The 24,743-nt window shown below is 47.3% G+C and overlaps 1 protein-coding gene across 4 annotated transcripts in view; it reads right to left on the minus strand.

The window, feature by feature from the left end:
* LOC117141908 (teneurin-m) overlaps positions 1–24,743 on the minus strand; it is a 113,721-nt gene that overhangs the window by 42,194 nt on the left and 46,784 nt on the right. For 2 of the 4 annotated variants that reach the window (XM_033305625.1, XM_033305624.1), the window contains exons 2-3: positions 13,126–13,170; positions 3,499–3,678 (exon numbers count right to left, since the gene is read on the minus strand). In XM_033305625.1, coding sequence (XP_033161516.1) covers positions 3,499–3,678; positions 13,126–13,170 — 225 coding nt within the window. The remainder of the gene's footprint in view (positions 1–3,498; positions 3,679–13,125; positions 13,171–24,743) is intronic. The other 2 variants (XM_033305627.1, XM_033305626.1) reach the window with 1 other exon arrangement.

Raw genomic sequence — 24,743 nt, forward strand, 5'->3', positions numbered from 1 at the left:
CCGCTGCAGATAAAATTAAAATTGTGCGTGAAAAGTGCAGGATAAAGGATATGGCACATATCCATTCTACGGGTGCCAAGGAGAAGGGCTCCGTACTTAGTCGGCATAAAATATAAATTACTATGCTGCGCCATAATAAATTTCAGTTTGCGTAAAAACGTTAAATGTATATACACTATACGGGACGAGGGGGCCACTGCCGCACTGAGAGGGGCCAAAAACCCATTATGAATGAATTTAGTAGCAGCAGCGCCGTAGCGGCAAAAACCAAAACGTGCCGGCTCTCGCTCTATCCATATCTCTTGGCACCTCCCTTACTACGCCATCCCCTTATATTTATACAAATTTAAAGCACTTTCTAGGGATCCCCGCCGCCCAGACCAATGCGAAGGAGTCGGGGGCGGAGGTCAGTTGAGGTTTTGCAAAAATGCTCGCAAATTTACGAGTATTTCCATGGCTGGCAGCAGCGATAAACCAGAACCAGAACCAGTCGAAAGCAATAACGACCGGCCAATAGACAGTGAACTACACTCTCAACTCTCAACTCTCGACTTCGGACTGCCGACTCTCGAGTCTCGACTGGACAGAGCCCAGCCGGCTGAAGGGCACAGGACACAGGGGCGGGCGGAGACAGGACCTCCCCTGCAGACGCCGGGATGGCCTTAGTCTAGGCGCTTGAACTAGCCGCTCGGCTCGGTTCACTTGGACTGGCCTTCTGGGAGTGTGGAAGCGAGCGGTCAATGACAGCGGAAAGTTTTTCTGCAAACTAACCTCGAGAGCTATGAAAAATTAAAGCAACAGGAAGGAAGGAAGGAGGGGCAGTACAGACTGCCGCATCAAAATGCCGCAATGGCCTGTTATTATAATGAAAACGTAGCAGGCATTTGTAGCAACAGTCTAGTGCGGCGAGATGTAGGACTAAAAAGTTTTTAAGGCCAGCGGAAGCCGTTTACATTTGCATGGCCAATGCTCAGTCGTCCTTTTCAAGTGCAGGACACGGCGATTGTGCCGGTTCAACCCACTATCCCCCCTCGCAGGACATAAACTATTTAAGGTGTGAAGCACGGCCCAATCACAACGTGAATCTCGGCAGCGTTTTATCAAAGCTTTAAGGTGCGCAACTGCGATTGGGATTGCGATCGGAATCGGAATCAGGAGCAGCTGGTGGTTCTCGAAATCGCAGCAGGGCAATGCAATGCAGCCACCTCGCTCCCATATGCCGACTTTTGTTTTGAATGCTCCTTTTTGCACTCTGGCTGTGGCAATTTATGCAACTCTTCTGCTGCAATGTACTTATACATACATACATATGTATATATGTATTTTTAACTCCTGGCCAAACTTTTGTTTCGCTCGCCGACGGGATGCGTGTGTATCCAATCGTGCAGAATGCCCATTTTTATATATATTTGCATATGGTGCATAAGCATTTTTTCATCCCGCGCACAGTATCTCGTCCAGAAATTTTAAGCTACATACAGCGTATTACGTACAGCATTTTCCCGAAAAATAACTCATGCTGTAGGCATGAGCCCAGTTTTCTGCCGGCCTGATTCATTCATTCATTTGCAAGTTCTCTGCCTGCTCTGCTCCTCTTCGTTTTTCGGGTGCCAGAAGTCAACAAATAATATTTTCCATAAAAATTGGCACTGGTGGAAAAATTGAAATGAAAATATCCTCAGCTTTGGGGGGCGGGGCAGGACAAACTGAGTGGAGAGGACGTTGCCAAATGTCGTGTGATTGTGTGTGCCTTTTATGTTTATTCATACACACGCAGCGATGAGTGCGTGTGTGTGTGTGTGTGGGCCAACCTGAATCTCAATTTGATATAGAATTTAATCAATATTTGTGTTACGATGACAACGGAGCCCCCGCTGGGCATCCCCCCCTCTGCTGCATTTGCGGCTGGCAGGTTAGAATGTTTATCAATTTATGCATAAATGCAAATAGAATTTCATAAATAGTCATTTAATTGCACTTTGGGCCAGCAGGAGAGGGACACAAGCACGGCCTATAAACGATATGCAAAATGCAAATTGGCGGACAGAAAGAACACTTAGGCAGTGTCATATGCAAAATTCATCTGCCGCACCGATGTGCCACTGCCACATTAAAGTGCTCCGAAAGCCGGCCAAAACTTCACATTAAATCCAGGCCAAAATCGGCTAAAACACGAAACTTTCGAAAGCACGGGCGGAAAGTAAGCCAAACGCCCAGCTGCGCTCTCGCAGGACTAAAACAAATGTCTTGGATAAAAAATGAGTACAACTCACACACACACACAAAATTATGTGGCACGCAGCAAAATCAAGACAAAGCTTGGCATATATACTATAACGTGGTGCGTGGGTATTTGTGAGTGTGTGCGTGTGTGCGAGGGTGTGTATTTGCACAATGCAAAAAGAAAACAAAAGGCTGCACAAAGCAAATACACATACGTATACAGACAGGCAGGAGCAGTGGCAGCAGCCCGAAAGTGTGCTACACAAATGTATTCGCACGATTCTGGACCAGAATTTCAGGTCGTCCGAGAAGTTAGTTGGTGGTGGTGGGCGGTGGTGGAACGGTGGGCGTGGCACAGAGCAACAATGTGCTTTGCCTCGTTCTTTTCGTTACTTTCTCGCATTTGTTGATATTTCAGGCAGAGAGAGAGCTGCAGCTCACAGGAGAGTGAAATGCATCATCAAGGATCCGCCGCCTTCTAATGAAAGTCCGTCGATGTGGCCCCCCATTCAATTAATAGACCCATAAATGCTCTTCCCTTCGACCGCCATGTGTGAGCCGCAGTTGTTTGTCAGTTTTTTCCAGGCCTTCTATTTAGGCCCCTGCGGTCGTTTGGCTTTTTTCGGTTTGTTGGGCCGCCGCGGCAGCGTTGCCATTGCTGTTGCCAACAATTTTCACTCCACTTTCGAATGTTTTTATCCCCAAAGCCTGCTTGCGGATATGCATAGAGCGAAAACACAAACAAACCAACTCTAACCGAACCGAACCGAACCGAACTGAGCTGAACTGAGAGCCCAGAGGAAAAAGGGCCAAGAACATTGTTGGAAAAACAATAAATGGCAAATGTATGGCGGCATTTTAGGCGCATGGCGCTTGGGAAACAAAAGAGCTGCAAATTTGCAAAATGCTGCGGCCTTTCCCTTTTCCGCCGATTCGATTTTTCTTTTTGTGTTTTGCATTTTTATAGCAATATGGCAAATGGAATTTTTGTGCACGATGCGAGCGCTAAACATTTAAATGAGTCAAGTGGCTTTTTGATGGTCGCCGCGGAACGGGGAGGTTTCTGGTTTTTTTTGGGTTCGCTGCGGGTTGGATTTGCATATGGCTGAAAAAATTGCTTTGCGGAAGCTTTTAGACAGTCAGAATGGCGGGCGGGCGAGCAAACGAGCGAGCGGTCGAGCGGCCCACTTTCCAAATGGGATTTGTATGCAGATGGTGGGTTGGGTTGGGTTTGGGTTTGGGAATGGAGATAGCGATCCATTGGGTTTTACTCACTTAGATTTCCACTAGGAATGTAAACGTTGCCCGATGGCGTTCGCACCAAACAAGATGGCTCAAAGTCAGCGTCATTGGGATTGTTAACGGTTAAACGACCATTTTGCATGCGACTCATTGTCGGATTACGCGGCGGAACATCCGGTGGTGCCGTTGGCGTGACTCCTTCCAGGAGGAAGCCTGAAAATAGGTTGCAAAACGAAAATATGGTTAGCATTAGTCGGGCGTGCCACAAATATTTGCACTGCAGTAAGCTACTTAAATCGAACATCTATTTCTAGCTTAATTGCATTGCACTTCCTCGAAATAAAAAATAAAAACCGATGATAAATCACATTTTTTGCAGAGGGTGAGTCTTTTCTCGTTTTGCATTCGCTGTGTGAATGGCGAAATCATTGCACATTTGACACTAAAAGTATTTCGTGAATTTTTAAACTACAAATCGATTTGCCGGAGCGGGAGGAGCTGCAATCAGTTCGCATTGAAAGCCAGGCACAAAAATCAGGCGAAAGGAACAAATCGAAATGAAATTATTTAACAGCATAGAAAATTCAATTTATCTCCCTTTGGCAGCCCCTCCTTTTTGGGGCATTGCTAAACAAACAAACACGGAAAGCTCGAATGGAAATGCGACGTGGCAGGCAGTGGGGCAGGCAGGGTGGCGCAAGAAATAGATACAAAACTCTAAAAACTGAAAATTACCGGGCAAAAGGCAATTTCCAAATCGAGTAACAAGATACAAATAGAAATAAGGGAAAAACATTCAAATGAAATTCAATTTGCCGCGCTCAAAAATTTCAATGCCGATGAGAAGGCGACGCCGAGAACGAGGACGACGAAATTCGAGTGCCACTGCCACATGCCTTTGATTCTCACCCACACATAGCGCCACTCTGGGGGTGTCGATGTGTGCGTTCGTGTGAGTGTGTGTGCCTCCCCCCATCCTCTTCACTCCTTGCGCTGTAATAAATTTCAAAAGCATTCGCATTCACTCGCATAGAAAATTTTAAGCTCATTTGTAGGCTTAAAAAGCATTTCGATGGGTGGCACTGGAGGGAATCCGCGCTTGGATGGGATGCGAAGGAGCACGGCAAACAGGATGCTCAACAAATTCAAACGCCAAAAGCGAAAGAAGAGGACAGAATAGCGGAAAAAAATGGGCAATAAAAAGCGGCAGCAAGCGGAAGCGCCAACGGCCAAGGAACCAAATTTCAAATTTGTTGAGATTTGCCGGGCGCGAAAATCGTATCCGTCGTCCCACTCCGCGAAGGTCGCGATGCTTATGTGTGCGTGTGGCTTAGTTAGTTGGTCCTGGGAGCTCCTTGCAGAGCCATTGGCGTAATCGCATTGCGCTAGGCCGAGACAATTCCACATTTCCTCCTGCCTTTTCGCTAAGCTGGACCAGGGGCAGAAGGAGAATCTGGACGCTCAAGTGGCCACTGGCCTGGCTGTGGGAAATTTAAGCTGCGGAAAATATGACACCAACTTGTCTGCCTCGGACGAGATGCTCGGCCTGCTGCCCGGATTGCCGCAGGACCTGCGCATTATCGTTATAATGAAACGCGGCCCACACCGACGTCGGCGGCGGAAGCAACAACAAAGCTGGGGAAAGGAGGCGGCAGGATTTGGCACCGACTGCCTGCCAGCAAAGATTATTTCACGCGGTTAAACACAGCAGCAAAAGCACCAAGAGCACCAAAAGTTGCCCCAAAAATGTTCACTCAAAATTGGCAGCGGCAAAGTTGTTCTGTCGCTCGGTCATCTGTGATTAAAACTGGGCGGGGAATATTTGTGGACTTTTGTCCTTGCTTTGCGTGTAATTAGATTTCGGATTTAAGGCGCTTATTGTGCGAGCATAGAGAATGGAAATTAAAAATGGCCGCGGTTGCGATTGTATGAGTGAAGTGCTGCAACTGGCACTTGCATCCACCATCCACACTACCCACATCCAAGAGCTGAGCATTAGCCAAAGAACTTAACCTCCTTGACGCTGTATTGCCCTCCAATTATATCGTCATAAAGCGCAAAAGTTAAGCTAAAGTAGCTAACCAAGCACCATTTGCATGCACAAGCGATGGCGTCATTTGAATACACATAGCATCTGTGGAGGAAGTGGAGGGAGTTTGTGGCGCACTGCGAGCATTAGATTAATATTAAGCAAGAGTAGAGCGAAAATGTCAATTCTTCAGTGGGGCGGCACACACAGGTGGGTATATTGTCACTATGGTTCGGTAATATTTTAATTGCAGCAAGGAATATGATTTGAGAACAGTCGGAAACTAAACCTCTCTATAAGGCGTGCCACATGATGTACGTACGGCACCCTTGTGTTTTATACCACATGCTGGGTATACTCTATTCGATCTCCTTGCTCTGGCCAAGTCAAGGGCTTAGCCAAATGGCAAAAAAAAAGACGAGAACGATGACAATGCCACGAAGGGGGCCAAACGAAAGTGGCTAACAGAGAAGATTCTGCACTGGTCGTTGCTGCTGTCGCCTGTTTGCCTGCCAGTTGGCATCCGCATCCGCATCCACATCCACATCCGCATGCACATCCGCATCCACATCCCCGTCCGTATTTATATCCACATGCAGACAGGCGTAGAGGAGCTGCCATGAACTGGGAGCCAATGCGAATGCCAAGCGACCACTTAAAGCGCAGTCGGAGGCAAGAAGAAGGAGAAGATGTGGCAGGATGTGCCAGGATGGGATGGGATGGTATGGAATCGGCTGGAATGGGATGAGGTGAGGCTGAAACTGAAGCATCCAGACCATGGAAGGAGCCGAGCACAGCCAGGCGAATGAACAACGGGCAACTACTGGGAATGGCGCTGATAAGCAGCTTATCTTCATTTCTACAACCCCCAGCGTTTATTTTTCCCCACTGCTGTTTGTTTGTTTGTGTTGTTCCTGTTGTTGTTCCTCTGCCGGCGCTTCTCTTGTCCTTGTCATTTTGAATGCGAATGCGCTGTAGTTGTAGTTGTAGTTGTAGTTGTAGTTGGAGCTGTAGTTGTTGCCGCTGCTGTTTTTAGGGTACGCAAAATGTGTAATGGCATTTCGTCAGGCGGAGCATGAAAAAGCGAGGCGAGCTTTAGTGATAACCAAGGGCGGGTTAGTGGGCGGCTAGTGGGCGGGAGGAGGAGGATGCGCAGCCAAATGTTCCCCCCCTCTATGTTTGTGTGTGTGTGTGTGACAAAGGGAATCCTCCTGCTGGGCTTGCTTTGTCTCCTCCTTCTGCCTCTGCTACCCACCTCCCATCTTCCCCTCTTTTTCGGTTATGGTTTTTGGCTTGCACTTTAATGCTTTTATAATGCACTCTGCAAAAAAGCGACCACAGCCCGAAATGGCAAATCGGCGAAAATAGCAAAAAGTATTCGGCAAGTTTTCGGCTAAATTAAAGAGACTTTAGCAACGTGGAGTCCGGGGCAACTTCAATTAGGGATACCGCATTATCGGGGCTGGAATGCAAACATTCGAGCGGCACAAGCACGCGCTGCCGAGTGAAATATGTTAATTAAATTAAGGGCTGGGTGGGGAGTCGAAAAGCGACACCAGCTGCTTGTGGCATGCCAACAATGGGCAGCGGGGGCATGCCAACACCTTCGGCAGCGGCAAATTCCTCCTCCAACCCCCTCCCTTCGCACTTGACGAGAGAGAAATGTAAAACACTTTTGGTATGACAGCTGAAATGTCAGTTAAGCATGAATTGCTGCCAGCAGAGGGTGAAGGTGCAAGCTGGAAGCTGGAAGCTGGAGTCTGGAGTAATGAGAATGAGAATGAGGCGACCTGAGCCGGGTCCGGACTCCGGAGTAGGTCCTTGCTGCGTTCCCAGGTGGGCGGCGTAAACTGACAAGTGCTGAAACGCCTTTTAACTACAGTTTCGTTCTCTGATTGTCCTGTTTTCCTTCTGCCCGAGTTAAGTGAGTGAGAAACGAAAGATAAAGATGCCAAGCGGGAAATTGCATTGCAGTCGGCAGTCGGGAGCAGGAAAAGGTGATGACAATCGCTTAATCGATTGGGAATTCTGTTTTCTAGCTCATTACGCTGCAGCAAAACCCCGGCACCATCAATAATAACAATAATCCAGAGAGACAGCAATGATGGCAGGTAGAAACAAGTAGTCCGCACTAAACGGCATTGAATAAATGCAAGTGCTCATGTGTGCTACACTGCGTATACGCAATGTGCACAGGGATTGCGATTTTTTGTTGTGACGAGCAGGTTGGGGATGCTAGGGAAGCTGGGGAAGCTGGGGAAGCTGGAGGTCCTGCTGCTGCCATTTTGTTGATAAGCAACAGCCACAGACAGCAGGGCAGATGCAAAGAGAAGTAAACAAAAGGCGCCTAAACTGACAATTGGACGCTTTGTTTATGGCGTGTCTGTGTATTAGAGCCCTGGGTGTGTGATTGCATCCAGTTACAGGCCGAGTTTGACCTGTCCCCGCCCCTTGACCCTCACCCAAGGGGGCGCGGCCAGGCGGTAGCATAATGCGGGCCATCTGTATGCGTGTACAGTCTCTGTTTATATTTGCACCAACACAGCCACGCTGCTTTGTATCTCTGTGCGTGTCCGTGTGTGTTTGCACCGCCTGCGCTTGACATATAAATAGAGCCACACACACACACACATACTGGCACAAAGTTTACTGGGGAACTCCTTGTACCGGTACGGTCAAGTAATTCCTCGGCATAGGTAAATGTGTACAGTTTATTAAATTTGGGTCCCCGACCGAACTGAAGCTAAAGCCAAAGCTGCCCAACTATTTATGTCGCCTGTCATGTATGTACCTTCCTTCCGCCCCCCGCCCCCCCACGCCTGCACACACAACTACTAATACTAACACACATGGGCCATTGTGCGTCATTTGCAAAGCCATGCGCATCCACAATCTTTGTTTGTCAAAGTTTTGCACTCGCCTAGGAGATTTATTTAGTCGGGCTCACAAAACTTGGATTTACTTCGACACAATTGTCAGCTTAGTCACGTTTCATGTGTCGACGGATACAGATCCAGGCGACCAGGATATATATGGCCCAGGAGGAGCAGGGAGAAAGAAGCCGGGAGCAAGGAGCTACGCTAATGCTAAACACGACATAAAGGTAAAAAGCCAAAGGCACGCGATGCGAATATTTTAACGGGCCAAAAGTTGAAGAGAAGGAGCCGACGAAGGAAAACAAGAAGTTGCCGCTTTGTTTGCTTTAGTTTCAATTTTGTGTGCTAGTTAACCTCAGTCTTAGTGAGCGGCCAGGTTTCCGGCTGCTGGCGAGGATCAAACTTTGATTCGAGCCTGTTTTCTGCGATGTTGTGCTTCCGCACAGCCCTTGGGGCTGACGGGCAAATCCAACCTTCTGCATCTGCAGCGTGCTGCTGTAGCGTACACTGCGGCTGGGTTAATCGAATTTCAGCACTGACCCGGTTTGTTCAGGAGGAGCCACCATCCGCATCGACCCAGAAACTAGCACTGACAGCTTTTGAGAGTCCTTCCCCCCACCATCGACAGAGAGAGGAGTCGAGATGCGATGGCGCGCTGCTTAATTGATTTTGTGGCATGCAAAGTTCAGCAGACGACGGCCCCAAAACCGCAAGCCAACCGATTTGAGCTCATTTTTTTCGTCCGTCCCCACCCGAAACTCCCCTACTTAGTGGCCCCTCCCCGCTAATCCTATTAGACGATGTCTCAGCGCTCAGCTCCCAGCTCCCAGCTCCCAGCTCTCAGCCCAGTGTGTCGCATACTTTGCGGTTTCCACTTTGTCGTGTCATGCCTGCCGCCAATGTTTAGGTAGCGTCGCTGCGCCACCCCTTTCTGCCACCAAAAATGAGGAGAAAAAGTAATGGTCTTTAAGCCTTAAAGCGCCAACCCGATTGCGGGCCTGGCATAACTTCTGGTTCTTTGTCAAGCGGGAAAGTAATAAACGTCAAGTGACAGTTTCTGAAAATTGCAAGTTCTGAAGATTTATTTGCTCCGACGCAGCCCAGTAGTCAAAAGTTTTCGGGCAAATGAATGGTGGAAAAAGCGGCGAAACTGAAATCTAATTTAACGCTTTATTTGACACATTTCCCAATGCAAGTTGCCAGTGGAAGTTGCTCCGAAAGTGGGTCGGCTCTTAGCCATTTCTTTGCCTTTTGCCATTTGATTCGGTGGAAATTACAGCGAAATTATACACAAGCATTGCGCAGCACGGCTGTGAGTGTGTGTTAGTGGAAGGAAATGCAGCGAAAAGTTTGGGCCGGATGCCGACCGAAAGTAGGCTATAGATAACTGGCGTTTGCTTGCGGCTCATTAACATTTCAAAGTGGCAGCCAAGGGGCCAAAACACACACTTTTCAGGCCATTTCGTTCTCATTCCGCTTCCCCCAGCTCCCAGCTCCCAGCTAGCCATAATTCACGGCATGTCAGGCGTGCCTAACCTTCTTCGTCGTTCTACGTGTCGTAATGCCAGCCAAGGTGCTTGACATTTTTCGCGAACGCCTTCAGTTATGCAACCCAAATGGAGAGAGAGAGAGAGAAAGAGCTGGCGAATGGGGGCGCCATTGTCTGCGGCCCCTTTCGCATCCCCAACACGAAAGCCTACAAACAAATTAAGCAGAAAATAAAAGCTTTATCTGCACGCCAGTGTGTATGTGTGTTTGTGGGTGGGAAAACTTAAAAACAAGGGTAAAAGCGAAAGAGAAAAACCCGTAGTTTCCTTAGCCTCCTGCTCTCGCAGCCGCCGGAAAAGTGCAGGCAGTTAAGCACTTTTGTCTCAATGAGTGTCAACAAGCGACCCGAGGAGGCGACGCGACACAAGTCAAGTGTGACACACCCATGCGAGTCGGCACAGTTGAGGTCGTGAAAATAGGAGCCAGGCCTAAATTAAAAACTAAGTAAAAACTATGTTCATTTCCTGTTAATGATTTCCACACGCTGTATGTGATACACGCTACATTTCCTCCATATTTCATAATCTTATGATGGTATTCCAGTTGTAACAGTTGGTATAAGAAGGCTCCTATATAGTATCACTGCTACTGTAAAAGTGTGTGGACAAAATAGAGAAAAAGTAATCGCTCTATTAATGAGCCCCGGGCCAAGTGCAACAAGCTGACAACATGACCTAGCCTAACCCAGCTATTTGGCTCGGTTTTCCTCGCTGGTGTATGTGTGTGTGTGAGTGTTTGGGCCACTCGAGGGTTTAGTTTGCGGCTAGATATGGTCTTCTACGGCTGCTTGGCCAGCTCCTTCCTTTGTTTCGCCTCAAACAATGAGTGCTTAGAAGGGGGAAATGGGCGGAATGGGGGCTGCTGTACGAGGCACAAGCCTTCAGTTCTCGCTGCCTTTACAATTCCCAACTGGTTGAAGCAATTAGAACGATTTTAATGCTCTCGTGCTCGTATTTTTTCCGCTCCTTGTTCAAAGGAACTTTTCTATTTTGATCCAAATTCTAATTGGATTCCATCTTTGGCAGCAATCTCATTCAATTTGCCAGCTGACAAAAGTTGCTATGCAAACGCGAAACATGAACGACCTGGGCAACAACAACAACAACAAGAACAAATCATTATTGGGGTACAACAACAACATGGCATCAGAGAGTGGAAAACTTCTCGTCACGTGGGGGCGAGCCAGAAAATAATGCGAGTGTATAGAAAAGTTTTTGAGTGACGCGGTGAAAAGTGGGAGTGGTAGGTGTACTTTTTTTTGATGGAATGTCTGCCATGTATACATTACAAGTTTCGCGTTTCGAATGTGGGAAAATAGCATGGTCGAAAGGGAGGGGTGGGGTGTGGGGGTCGGGATGGATACGTTCCCTCATCACCATCTCGGTCTCCATCTGGGCAACTTTAATTGGAGCGACTTGAAAGCAAAGTTTTCATTCTATTTCCATGTCGCCTTTCTACTCTCAATTGCTTCTGCCCTGGTCAAGTGGCTCTTTGTGTAGATTTTCAGCTTTGAGCTTTGTCGTTTTGTTTATTTATTACTCGCTCCGATTGCCAAAGTCCAGACGGACAGAGGGTCTGCTGGAAGACCCTTCATTTTCCCTAATATAATTTAAATTTCCTGCACTGCTCTTTTGCCGGATTCCTTTCTCGCAGGCTTTTAGTGGGCTTTGGAGAGTCGTTAAATTTTTGAAGTTCCCTCCCAGCTTCAGTTTCGACTGGCTATAGCTGACCCTGGTTGGAAGTGGAAGTGGAAGTTGAAGTGCTCCCAAAATTGAAAAGTGGCCAAACTTTCGGTTTCTTTTTTCCTGTCTTCAAGGGGTGGAAACTTGCGGTTTTATTAATGTTTCTGCTTCTGTTTCTGAACCCTGAACGTCTTGAGGAACTTTTGCTCCTGCGCAGAATTTTTCAAGTTTACTTCAGCCTGCCGGTGTTGTTCCCGCTGATCCTGTTTGTGGGGCAAACAGGGGGAAAGGGAGCAGGAGCCACTGCAAGAAAAGTTTCCGCCTGGTAATTATGCTGCGTGGGGGAGCAGCAAAGTTGGCTGTGAGGCATGTGAATAATGATGTTGGATGGTGGAAGAATATTTCCCTCTAATTTGCCAGCCCAATCGCAACACTCAATGCCTCAGCTTTGATTGCATTTCTTTCAAAATTAATTTAGCCATTTGGCTGTGCCTTTAGTGCCAGCACACATGGCTGCACAAACAATTAAAAATAATGAAACACTGCAGAGCAGCAATATTAAAGAAGCCACCACTGACCAACCTCCTATGCATAGCTATGCTGCTGCTGCATTATGTAAAGCAATTAAAATGTTGCAGAGGCTCCGCGAACCGCCACCGAATGTAGCATAACTTGAGGCGCGCACTCACACACTCGCAAACTCGCACACTCACTCGCTGGCAAAGAAACAGTTGACTTTTAATGGCATGCAAGGGGGTAGAGGGTAGATGGTGGGGGGTAGTGCGCGTAGCAGCTGTGTGATTAAGGAAATTGTGGAAAATGTTAAACAAGCCAACGACCGAGCGCCCTGCTGCCCCCACTTGTCTGCTCCGCTGACCTGGTAAAAAAATCTATAAAAATGCGGCTAGCTAGTGCGCCCGCCATTAGGCAACATATTGCAGTCAAGGCCTTCGCTGCATGCATTTTTTAAATGCTCTTCTCTTCCGCTCCTGTCCACCGTGTGTTGCATGCCTCCGCCAGCCGCATGTGGCACAAACGGAAGCTGCTGTTTGGCTCGCATAAATAATAACAATGGCAGGAGACGGTGGGCGGTGGGCGGTGGGCGGTGGGCGGTTGGCGGTGGGTTAGTGGGCGTGGCCAGCCACCAGCACGTGTACCAAGCTTGTTGGCTCTGCTGCTCCTGCTGCCTCTGCTGCTGCCTTTATTGAAACTATTTTCACAGAGTTTAAGCTGTGCGGGTGTATGTGGCGTATCTTTGTGTATCTTTGTGTACACGTGTTCCCGGGTGTTTTCTATCTTGTTTAAAAATTGTTGGCCATTTGGGTGCTGCTGCTGCTGCTACATGTGTTTACCCAGTTACTTTGGCTTATTGGCTTCAACTGGCAGCTTTAAAACGAAAGTGAGCTGGCCGACGAAGAGTGAGGGGGAATCAAAACTAGTGTGTTGTGTTGCTTTATCCATTAATTATTTTTAAACTTGTTGTGGCGTGGGGAAGAATGCCCAGATGGCCACAGTTTAAACTCACGTTGGGGAAATTCATAGCCAGTGAGAAATTCATCCAGAAACATACCTGAAAATTGAAAAGAGAGGAGATATTAGAAAAGTCAAATCCCTTGATGAATGCCGAAAACTAATAAAGTCGGAGTCTGATATTATTGACGAACGAACAGCTTGTTTCGTTGTGTCAAATTAAATTTGCTTGTCTTAAAGTCGAAAAGTGCACTGGTGCTGATTGCTCGTGCAATAATTTAATTTGTTACACACTGCGGCTAACCGCATTTGGTTTATTTATTGTATTCAACTGCTGCATTTGTTTCTTTTTGGGGGTTTTGTGCCACTGTCAGTTGCAGCATTCACTTCGCACCATTTTATTGTAATGCATTGCAAACAATCGTTGTTTATTTGCGAGTGTGCCTGAACATTTATAAATATTTTCTGATGCCTTTCATTTAGCAGGCGAATTCTGTTTTTGCCAGCAAATGTTATGGCCAAGTGACACCAGGAATCACAGGCATTTATTCAGCTAGAAAAATTTAATGGCATGAGCGAAACAAAAAACAAAATGATTGAAAAATTTTTAAATTATCCAAGACTCGAACTTTCGTTTCATTGTCCATCGAATATGGCTCAAATTAATTTAAATGTCTTCCTAATGAATGCTTACAGCTTTCATAACTCTTCTCTCCGCCATTGTGATGCTAATCATAGAAAATGGAAACCAGCCCGGCTTACATAACGCGAGAAGTGAGAAGAAATTAGCTGCAGCCAACAAGATGCCCCACCGATACCAAAGATTCGTGAAACATGTCAACTGTCATGATGCCCGACACTTGCCGCCCAACATTTGTCTCTATTTCCCTGGCTCCACTGGCCAATTATCGGTTATTTATACTGCAATCTGTGGGTCGCGCAGCGTGAAACTGTGAAATGGATTTCGAATTGATATGCAGATGCTATTGCTGGGGAGAAATTCGACTGAATTATTTGATAAAAATGCAGTTTTCCCCGATTGGGCTCACAGCAGGTGCCGCGGCAGACTTATCAGCCTCTTCGAATGTTGCATAAGGTGCACCTCAACCTGGTGGCCGCCCAGAAAAACAATCAAAAGCAGCTCCTAACGAACATCCATAGCAGGCCTCGTCAGAACAGAACAGAGAATCCTTTTGCCAGGCCTCAGAAAAAATGCCATTCCCTGGCTCAATTCTGTGTAGGAAGCATCTGAATATGCTCCTCTTCCCCAAGCCCACCTCCATCCCCATCCTCAGCCTGCTGTCGTGTACAGTAGCCGCAAGCACATGTCAGACAAGGAACTGGCAGCGGGCAACAAGGAACACGAGTCGAGGTCTCCGGCTAATGGCTTTCTGGCTTCGAGATCCGCGAGTTTCAGTCGCCAGATGAGCTGGGAGTCCAACAATCGAGGCGTATTCACATTTTTTCCTTATGCAATGATAATAAAAACGCAGCATGCGAGGCAGACTGCGAAATATAAATGAAATAAATTACTGCGCAGGCGCAGCGGACGAAACGGAGCTTCAAACAATGACCATGCCAGGAGGAGCTGCAATTTGAATGAACGTGCCTCCGTGTGGGCTCTCGTTCCCGTTCCCCGCCCGCCGCATCGCCATTACCATCCCCATTCCCATTCCCCAAAAAGATGCCGGCGTGCAGAGATCGTGATAAGCCATTCGCGTGGAGCATTCTGGAGTAGCCCGATGCCGTGTCACGTGGTCAGCTCCGTTCTCATTTGAATGCGCAACAAGTTGCAGGAGGGGGAACGAGGAGAACGCCTTCATGCAACTCCTACGGCTTCATTTGCCATTATCTTGTTGCAGTTGCAGCTCCTCCGCGCTGCTCCGGTTAGTTAGTTCGCTTTAATTTATCGCTGCAAACATTTTGCGGACATCTTTCCTGCTGCAACCCGCAGCTCATTCTCCTTTAGCTGGTACCGCCGCAGCTACACCTACAATGCCACGGGGCAAGTCAATTGTCCAGTTGCTCCGCGATCACAATGTGCAGCCCACTCCCACTCCTACTCCCACTCCACTTCATCTTCTGTATGCATGCAAATTTGACGCGTTTCCCCTTCTACCGATGCTACTTTATTCGCTTATTGAGTTTTATTGTGGCTGTCGTTATCTGCCGTTGTTGGGTTATCATTATGTTTACTGCAGTCATTGTTCGCTCTCGAGATGCTGCGTGGTCTCAAGACCCTAAGACTTGCCGCTCGGACGCGCTCAAGTTGATCTTTATGAGGTGCGATCTTCATGGATGGCTTCGTCGAAAAACTACGGCTACTTTTTATAGGGAATGCGGCCGAGATTGGGATAACCTTAATTTCCTGTCCATGTCTCTCTGTCTATTTCAGAGTTCATTTGTATCCAAAACAGTTCCGATGGGCCAGTAGCCTATCGCCTTCGGCTCAGGACTGGAGCCAAGCGAAACCGACTAATACAAATGCTTGCCGGCTTATCTGCACATGCCAGGACTCTAGGAGCCATACAGACTTGGCAGTGTTTACCACTTTCAGTGCACTTTTGTTGCCCGACTTCCGGTCAACGAACTAAACCGATTCCGAGCAGCCACGGGACTCAGGAGCCCGGGGGTCCAGGATTTATGCCTTATGCTTTGCTTGGGCTTGTTCAGAGCTTATAATCTTGCCACTCGAATCGCTAAGCAGCGCCAGCTGGGGCAGGAGCAGGAGCCGGAGATCCTTCACTCGACCACTACACAGCTGCACTTAATTTAGTCTTAATTAATTGACCTGCAGTAGAGTCGAGTATTTCCTTCTTTCCGTTCCAACCCACTCAAACCAATCCTCGGCTCTTCGTTGGCCTGCACATTTTTCGCTTCCCGGTTTTGCGCAAATGTTTTGTGTGCATGCAAATCGTTCATTCGTTCATTCCCACATTCATTCATTCATTCATTCAGCCAGTCTGGTAGCCATTGAGTTGGTTCGTGGTCAGCTCCATTCAGATCCAAGTGGCGGTGCCAACCACTCCAGTGGCCCACTTGAGCAGGACCTGGTCCAGGCTCATTTCTTTTGAATTTGAATTTAATTTTTGTACTCGTTATACTCGTACATATACCCGTTCCGATTCACCGATTGTTGTTAGTCGGAGTCGAGATCGACGTTCTGATAAGAGCACGCGATTAATTCCTGCGGCTTAAGTGAATGGTCCGGAGATCGATAAACGAATTTGTTCAGCTAGGTCGAACGGACCGGAGCTCAAGCCCTTCGCTCTTGATAAATAACGTGTTTAATTAATAGAGCGGCTGAGGCAGCGCAGGATGGGAAGATGCGGCAAACTGGGTCAACGGTTTCGTGTGAATGCCGCATTATGGCCAGCCGGACAGCGACTAATTAAACCAAGGGCATCCCTGGATAAGAGCCAGCGGAACCAGCAGATTCTGAAGCACTCCGCTCCACTTTGGCTCCACCGATGCCCCCTTCGCTGTCTTCTGGCCAACGATGATGACAGCGCCGCTGTTGTTGAACTCATTCGCAGAACACTTAATGCTCACTAATGAAATGTCAGCTTAAGTCATAACTCAAATGCAGCACACAAAGAGGTCTGGAGACCGCTACCCACATTCATTCCTTCCGCGGCAGAGTCTATGACATGGCCAGGGCGCCAGAAGCTTTGGCCTGACCATTGGCTTTTTAAATATGACATGCATTTGCGGGATTTGTACGAGTGCGCCTTGGGTCTCGGCGTAATGTCCATTGTAATTGATAAGTTTTGTTTCCTGTCGGCCATTTTTGCTTACGCGGCTAAGGGAGATTGATGATACCTTGAAGGACTTTCCGGAGCACCCACCCTCCCTCCTCCATCCATTTCCGGATGAACTTGAGCTTTTTCGGATAATTGTAGTCTGCCCGAATGAAATGATGAAAAGTTTTCGCAAGTCCTTGCCACTGCCACCCATCTGTCGGCCAGTTGATTGATGAATTGATAAATATCTAGTTGAGAGCCGGCTGCGGGTGGCCAAGGCCCCACTGCCGCGGAGATTGCTACAGACAGCCGGATAGAGGCATCCTTATTATTATTGCGTTATTATTAAAGCGTTTTTAATGCTAAATGTCAAATGCAGGACAGATAAGCAGACCCGAGCTGTCAATGCGCAAGCATCCAGGATAAATGGTGCTCCTGCAGCAGGAGAAAAACCTCGGACGCTGGGCTACAGAGAAATCATTACTAAATGAGCATGTTCAGTGGGAGGAGGACCCCTGATAGAGTCCTTCCCCAGTTATCTCCACGACGTCGTCTCCGCCTGTCTCCGTCTGAGCTGCAAATCCCACTTAAAATCCGCTCCGTTTACGAAAATCTAATGATGATTAATTACCGCCACAGAGCAGAGTCCGGCCTTCTCCATTGGCATGCTGGTTCAAGTTGAGGTTTTCCCTTCGCCGGTTGGGGGCAGAGCTAAGTACGTCGTATATAGTTGCCAAGTGGGCGGGGCGGAAAGCGGTGGGCACGTGACGCGCCACGATTGGTCAGCTCCTTTCTGAGTCATCTTGTCCGTGTCCGGCCGTGGGTCATGGCCTTTCACTCCCGCTGGCCTGGTCATTATCGCAGTGGAACAAGAAAGTAATTAATATGCCCAACTTTCGATTGCTGTTAGTGTCAGTTGGGGAACTACTCTCCGTCAGCTTAGCCAAGGCCAAGTCAAAGTTAAATCTGAGAGAGCTGGAGAGTTTTTCACAAAATTCAACATTGGGTAACAAATGCAATTATTATAGATTATTGAGATGGCCACGGAACCTCGGTGGAACCTCATTGTCGAGGCCAATCAACTGCCCGCGGACTGTAACTAACCGGCTCTTTGGGGTCGATTATGTGTCAATTAAAAACCATTTTCATGCTAATGGCACTGCCAAATCCACGAAATTTATCAAATTTAGCTTTCCCATAATGCAATCGTTTCAACACGCAACCAAAACTTGCATTCCAAATCAGATGTACGAGAGCTGGCATATAAAATATTTTCAGCCTGCCTCCCCTGTTGGTCGAAACAAATGCTGCTGGGTGAGGAGTACAAAACGCTAATTTGTTTTTAATATGCGGCATGTACAAGAATTATGGAAACATTATGGATAGCCCCGGTTGATTGGCTGCTCAAAAATTCATAGATCGCAAAGTGTTTCGTCGTTAACACTCTACGCGGAGCTGGAGATTCGGCCAAGTCGCAAGCGTGCTTGGTCTTAACAATGTTATTAAAATTAATATAAATGACTCGCCACAGGCAGGGGGGTTCTGCCATCTTTACCATCACTTGGGTTCGGCTCACAGGTAGTAGCGGCTGTCTTGGAAACCGTTCAATGCTCTCTCGCTCCTCAAGAAGTGGCTGTAACGCCTGGCCACAGTAATTAATTATATGGAACTCTGTTCTCCCTTTCGACCCATGTTCTACGAAGAATTCGTAAAATGAAACGGCTTGCGACCGCCTCTCAGCCCACCTTCTTCTATTGTTTAAACAATTTTTGTCGGACGCTCTGTCTTCTAATGAGCGGGTTCTGGGTGCGAGGCATAGAAAATTCGCTTGTAACGAGTTTTATTAATTAAAATATGGCCTGAGCGACGGAGGGAATAGCGCCATTTAAGCCGATTTGGCCTCAGATCCGAGTTGTTTGTTATGGTAACGAGTGCGAATTTCATGGCAATTTACGGGGACTTTGATAGATTACAGGTGTAAAGCGCCTGCTAATCAATCGAAGCTCCCATGGTGAAAAATCGATAAAATAACCTTCGCTGAGCGGTAACACCAGCTCTCCCAGATTGTCATTTATTTTTCCAAAACATTTGCCAGCCATTGTCATCAGCCCTCAACCGGCATAGCCCATCATTCTCAACTTTAATTAGCCATTGCTTGGCTCACATTTATTTACGTGGGAATTGCCAATCTGAGAAAGGACCACAATGATAATGCCTGGCAAAAATGGGTAATATTTGAGCGAAAGGAACGATAAAAAGCATACGATATGCATAAGGCTGGACTATTAATAGCAATAAATTGAATGTGACTCAAGTGCGTCAGTGGTGTGGGTAAGTGTCCCTGTATCTCAGCAGGCAATATTTGCCAGCTTAAATATTCATGTGCGATCAAATAATGCCAAGCCATCCACGTCCACATCGACAACCGAGCACGGACAGACACCCAGGACTCGCAGGGAAACTCCCGCAAGCGGGGCTCATGTATTCGGGGAGCGAAGGGAAACCACAAGTTCTAACTTCTTATGCAAAGCCACTTAACAAAAAGCAATTTATTTGCACATAATTTGTCAGCACTGCCGCAGGATATGCGAAAAGATGAAGCAACAACGGGCAGGGGGCAGGGGGCATGCGCACAGGATTCGAAGTCACTAAAATTACAAATTAATTTTACCGAGAATTTGTGCAAAAACTACGTTGAAAATATGCTGAGATGCGATTACGATGAGGCAAATCCCCCTTACATTCGTAGCCACCCATAACATCCCAACCCAACCCAACCACCCTCTTGCCCATTTTCCTTCGACTACATAAGATTTCGTGGAGTAAATGAAATGTATTGAATTGACATAAAAGTCGCTCAAGTTAATTCCTCGGATACGTAATTGGTAGGTTTTCCGAGCCCCATCCCCCCCAGAAACCCCATACGGATCCCACTGCCGCGCTCATATGATTACGGGGTTGCTGTTGGCTGCCATAAACGGAGCCCACAGAAATCCATAGAAACTTTTTCGTTCTTTCTTTGGGCCTTTGGACAATGTCAATTTGTTAGCATTTATTGAATTGTGAATTATTAAAGCGAACAAATTGAAATCGTAAGTGTATGGGTGTGGGTCTCCCCTATGGAATGTGGTATGCATGTGTGTATGTGCCCACCGTATACATACATGTACATCTATGTACTTATCTGCGCTTACAGAACTCCATATTGTGTGCAGGGCACAAAGGCAAAGTCGATTTAGTTGGCCAAATAAGCAAAGGCAAAAGGAAAATTGAAGGCCAAAGGGAGAATCGGGAGTGGGGGTAAAGGAGAATGGCCGAGGGAAAAAGAAAGCCGTAATCAGTGAGGTGCAGAGAAGGCAGAACGAGATTGCGTTAGGGCCAACAGCTGAGACTGAGGATGGCTCTGAGCAGAGAGCGGAGGGGGAGAAAGTCCTTAAAGGATTTCGCAGAGGTTCTTTAATTTTAAGTTTCTTCTGCTAGCATACTTTTCCATTTTGCCCGCTTCAAGGACCCCCTTGAGGACATTGCTTTAAGAATGGGAACGACAATGCCGCCCCCCGTTGCCTTTGACAGAAACGCCCACAGCACTTAACCCCCCCGCTGACTGCAGGCGAGGGGTGGCCAAAATAAATGCCAATGAAAGCGAGTAATAAATGCAAACACAAGCACACGCTTCACACACACACACGAATTGATTGAAAAGGAAATTCCCAAACAAATGTGTTAGTTATGAGTGGGCGCGTCTTTGGGGTGGTGGTTGCTGGCTGGTATAAATTCAACAAAATGTATTAAGTAAATATGAAGGCAACAAAAAGTTGCTAAATAAACCGCTATTCAGAGTCTGGCTGGGAATCAGCTTCCCCGGCTCATCTGAAGATATTCCTTTCCCTCTTTGTGGCTGCAAAATCGATATCCGAAAGTGGTGGATGATGATGGTCCATCTATGGGTTCGGGTTCAGACCCCCATACATCCCTGCCCCGATATTAACAGCTTTTATTTTCTTGTGCAATTTCTCAAATATTTGTCTTGGAGTTTTTTCCCCGTTCCGCAATTCTACTGGTTCCTGCCAACCAAAACAAATGGCAACTAATGGTGGATGGGCGGGGGAGTCGCGCTCAAGGACCAGCCAGGAATTTGCCACGCTCCCTCCGCCACTCTGCCACCGAAGCCCAGAGTAGAAGCTTCGTTTCCATTATCAAATCGTTGACATTTATGCCGCTGGCTGGCATCACTTGATTATGATGAGACATGCGACGTGCCTCGGACTGCAGCTTGAGGTCGGATCTGGACTTCGACTGGTATGTTTCTGGACTCGGACGTGTTAAATTATCACCAGCTCCTTGCTGCCCTGAATGACCCGGGGCATTGTTTAGTTTATAAGTTCGTTAGTTAGTTAGTGGACTTAGCTCATTGTCTGCCAACTAAAACCCTTTCGCAATCCCCCCATTCCCCATTCCCCACTCCCCATTGTCTCAAGCTGTGTGTTTGTGGGCAGTCATTGGAGCTTGAACCGGTCGATAGTCCTGCTGCAGGACCTCGCTGGCGACTAGGCGACTAATTGCCAAAGCAGCTTAAGACAATTGAAATTATGAACCCAACAGCTACTGATGCTCCGCTAATGTGTATGTGCGTCCAGTCAAGAGGTCACATAGCGATAAGCCCCGGCATTCCGAGGTCGATTCACGGATGGCTTGATTCAGGGCTCACGATCCAGGACATTTGCCGCATTGAACGTACCTGCAATTAGAATAAGCAAACATAATAATTCGGTTAGTCAAACGGTCGGTCGAATGGCTTCAAAAGGGGTTTATGTTCTCCTAAGTGGTGGGAATTGTTGGCCAGAGCAGCTCTGGCGTCTTGAACTCCTGCCAAATATGTCGAGGAAATGCGACAAAAGCAATTTTTAGGAATAATGTTTACGACTTTGCTGTCTGTTGCCTACCTCCCCCCTTTGGCGACCCTTGCCGCATTTTAGGCGCAGCCATCGAAAACGAAATTTGGCTGCCAAGTCCTTTTCAGAAAGCCAAAACAAACTGAAAATTGCATAAATTATCGCCAGCAGGAGGAGAGGGTTTTTCACCACCGCCGCGTGGTTTTTCCACTGCATTTGCTGTGCAAGTAATAACAGGCCATAAAAATCACACTCCAAGGGGGGCGGGGTCGAAATCATAGAAAAATTATGTAAATATTGGGTGAGAAGAAGTCACATACTCACTCGGCCGCATTCCCGCATTCTCCGAGCAGTTCAGCGAACCCTCTCAAGGATTTCTCTGCAATTGATTGGAAGGCCAAGAGGACTACTGTGGACTACTATTCGCCCAATGACAGGGGAAAAGCGATAGCACTTGGACCCTTCGTCTCTCTTGGACCATCGGAAGAGGCCAGGACTTTGTCGTTATGACAAGTGAAGTGACCGAAAAAACGAGGAGAAATGCCAAGAGAAATGACACAGGAATGAGCGGCAAAAAAACGGGCAAGATGAAGAAAAGCCGGGGAAACTGCAATCGTCATTTTGTTGGCAGTGCTTCCTTACAGTTCAATTGCTGCGATTTGATGTCCTTGACGTTCTTTATTCGACAATTTCTTTCTGTAATTTCCAAGCTGGACAAAAAAGCTGGATACCATCGAAAGAAACAATTTTGTGTGCACGTGTATCTGTCTGTATCTGTCTAGAAATGGTTACGATTCCGATTTTTAATCAAGGAAAACCGTATCGATTGCTCAATAAATACTTGTCATTTCGCCTCTTATTTATCGCTTGTGTTTCAGCTCTGTTCGAGTTGCTCCAGTTAGGTATTGCAAACAACAAATTGCAGCTAGTAAAATATAAATTTTATTATCTCAAATTTTTGCACTCATCAATTTCCAATGTGCCGGGGTCGGAAGGGGGTGGGGTTTGCTAAGGGGTCCGGGGCATCCATCAATTTTTATGACACCCCAGCGAAAATAAAAACTCGAATCAGAAAACCAACATCCGAATTTTGAATGCACACGAATCCACACCAGCGCCTCGCTCCTCGTCCAGCTCCTCCTGCTGTTCCTGCTCCTGCCGACTCTCTGTTATCAGTTACAAAACTGCAATATATTTTGCGGAATAGAATGGCTGGGCGCCACCGCGATGCTCTACATTGTTATCACCAATTTTATGGCTTTTGCATTGTTATTGATGCTCCAGTTAATTTTTATTGTTCACTGCACATGGCAAAGGCAATAGCAGCATCGAAATGCCAGCCATTGTTATGGTTATGGCCGGGATTTGGGACTCGGGCAGTTCACCCCGCGCGATCACCATGCCAATCAGCCCCTCATTTGGCCAAGTTGTACCGTTTAGTGTAATGCAATTATTTAACTTGTGCAACTTTTCCTTGAAGATCTCAAGTGAATCGACTGGAGCTCAGCTGCCGTCGGAGGAAACTCAATTAAAACATCAGAGCTGCGATGCTGCAACATTCCCATCTCCGTGGCTATTTGCAACATGGAGCTGAGCGCAGATGCTAGCCGATAATTAACTTGAAAATCAACTTTTAGTTGCCCGGAGTCCGTTCAAAGCTCAATTCGGTAGCCAGCTGGGGGGAATCTAGTTCAGCGATACGCTTCGAGTGATTGAAGTGTATCTTAAAGATATTCTATCTTTGTGCCTTGTTCTTGGCTTTCATGCATCCCGATTATTTGCGGTTCTGTCTCCAATCCGAGATTCTCTCGCCCGGTGTCATCTCAAGCGCAAACTGTTCAAAACCTAATGAAGCGTCCAATTTTTTGTTGTGGCCTTTTTCTCTTTGCCTTTCTCACCAAATTCAATTTGCGTTTCGGGTTTTTGTAGTACGAGTAGGTCGCAGTCTGTCTTCCGCCTCGGCACGCCCTATTCTCAGTCAGAGTCCGACTGAAAGCCTCAGTTCTTTGGGGCTTTGGGTTTTTCTGTTTTTCGGTTTTACTTTTTTCCCCCGTGATGCTCCATCGCGCTTTATAACCCGTTTGTTTGTCTTTCAGTCAGTAGCTTCATTCGCTTCATGCGGTTCAACCTTCATTAGGGCAGCAATTAATTGTCATTTGTCAGTTTTTGTTAGACAATTCTGTTGCTCTCGGGGATTTGGTGTGCATATTTATGAATGAGTTCTGACGTTTTCATAAAAAATTATGTTAAGCGAATCGGGAGACGAAGACTCGACTGGTATTTGGCCAACGTATGGGAAAGCAAAAGCTAAAGAGCACGGAGCGAGTGGAAAACTGGGGGGTTTGCTGGCTCTGCTCTGAATATTGGATGCCAAAAACGTTCTGGCAGCAAATGAAATGAAAATCGAACTAATGTAAAATTTAGACCGCACACACACAAACCCAGGAGCTTTGCGGCTAAGAGGGGGTTGGAGGGGCCGTTACCCGCTGCACAGCTGCAAAAATGGTCGGGACTCTCGTTATTGTTGCCACTGCAACAGCTGCTCCTGCTGCCTCTGCTGCATCCGAAAAATGTTGCATAAAACTCGGCGCCACCCAACGCCCACTGTTTTGTGGTGGAACCACCGACCCGCCCAAATCCCGCCTGCAGTTTGAGCGCCCGCCCCTAAGTCCGTATCTGTATGTGTGTGTGTGTATGTGCGTGTGCGTGTGCAGCTTTTGTTGGCATAAAATTTTGCGTATAATTAGAAAATTGTGCCAGGCTCCTCTGCGGCCGCCTCCTGGCCTTCTTGTCCCACTTCATAGACAGCTGCTGCAGCTTGCTTTTCTTCGGCTGCATGGGGCGGATAGAGAGCTACGCCTGGTACATCAATTAGTGCCGCACAAAGCCACAGTGGCATGTGGCAGAAGACCCCCACACCCCTTGCCACCGACTGCCAAAAATTGTGTCCCTCTTTGCCTGTCATTTCGAGTGTAAACTGTGAGAGGTGTCATCTTCCCCTGCCCCAACACAACCCCATCTCACCTCAGCCCGAATTC

The sequence above is a fragment of the Drosophila mauritiana genome, chromosome 3L (genome assembly GCF_004382145.1).
Source record: "Drosophila mauritiana strain mau12 chromosome 3L, ASM438214v1, whole genome shotgun sequence".
NCBI classification, from domain to species: Eukaryota; Metazoa; Arthropoda; class Insecta; order Diptera; family Drosophilidae; genus Drosophila; species Drosophila mauritiana.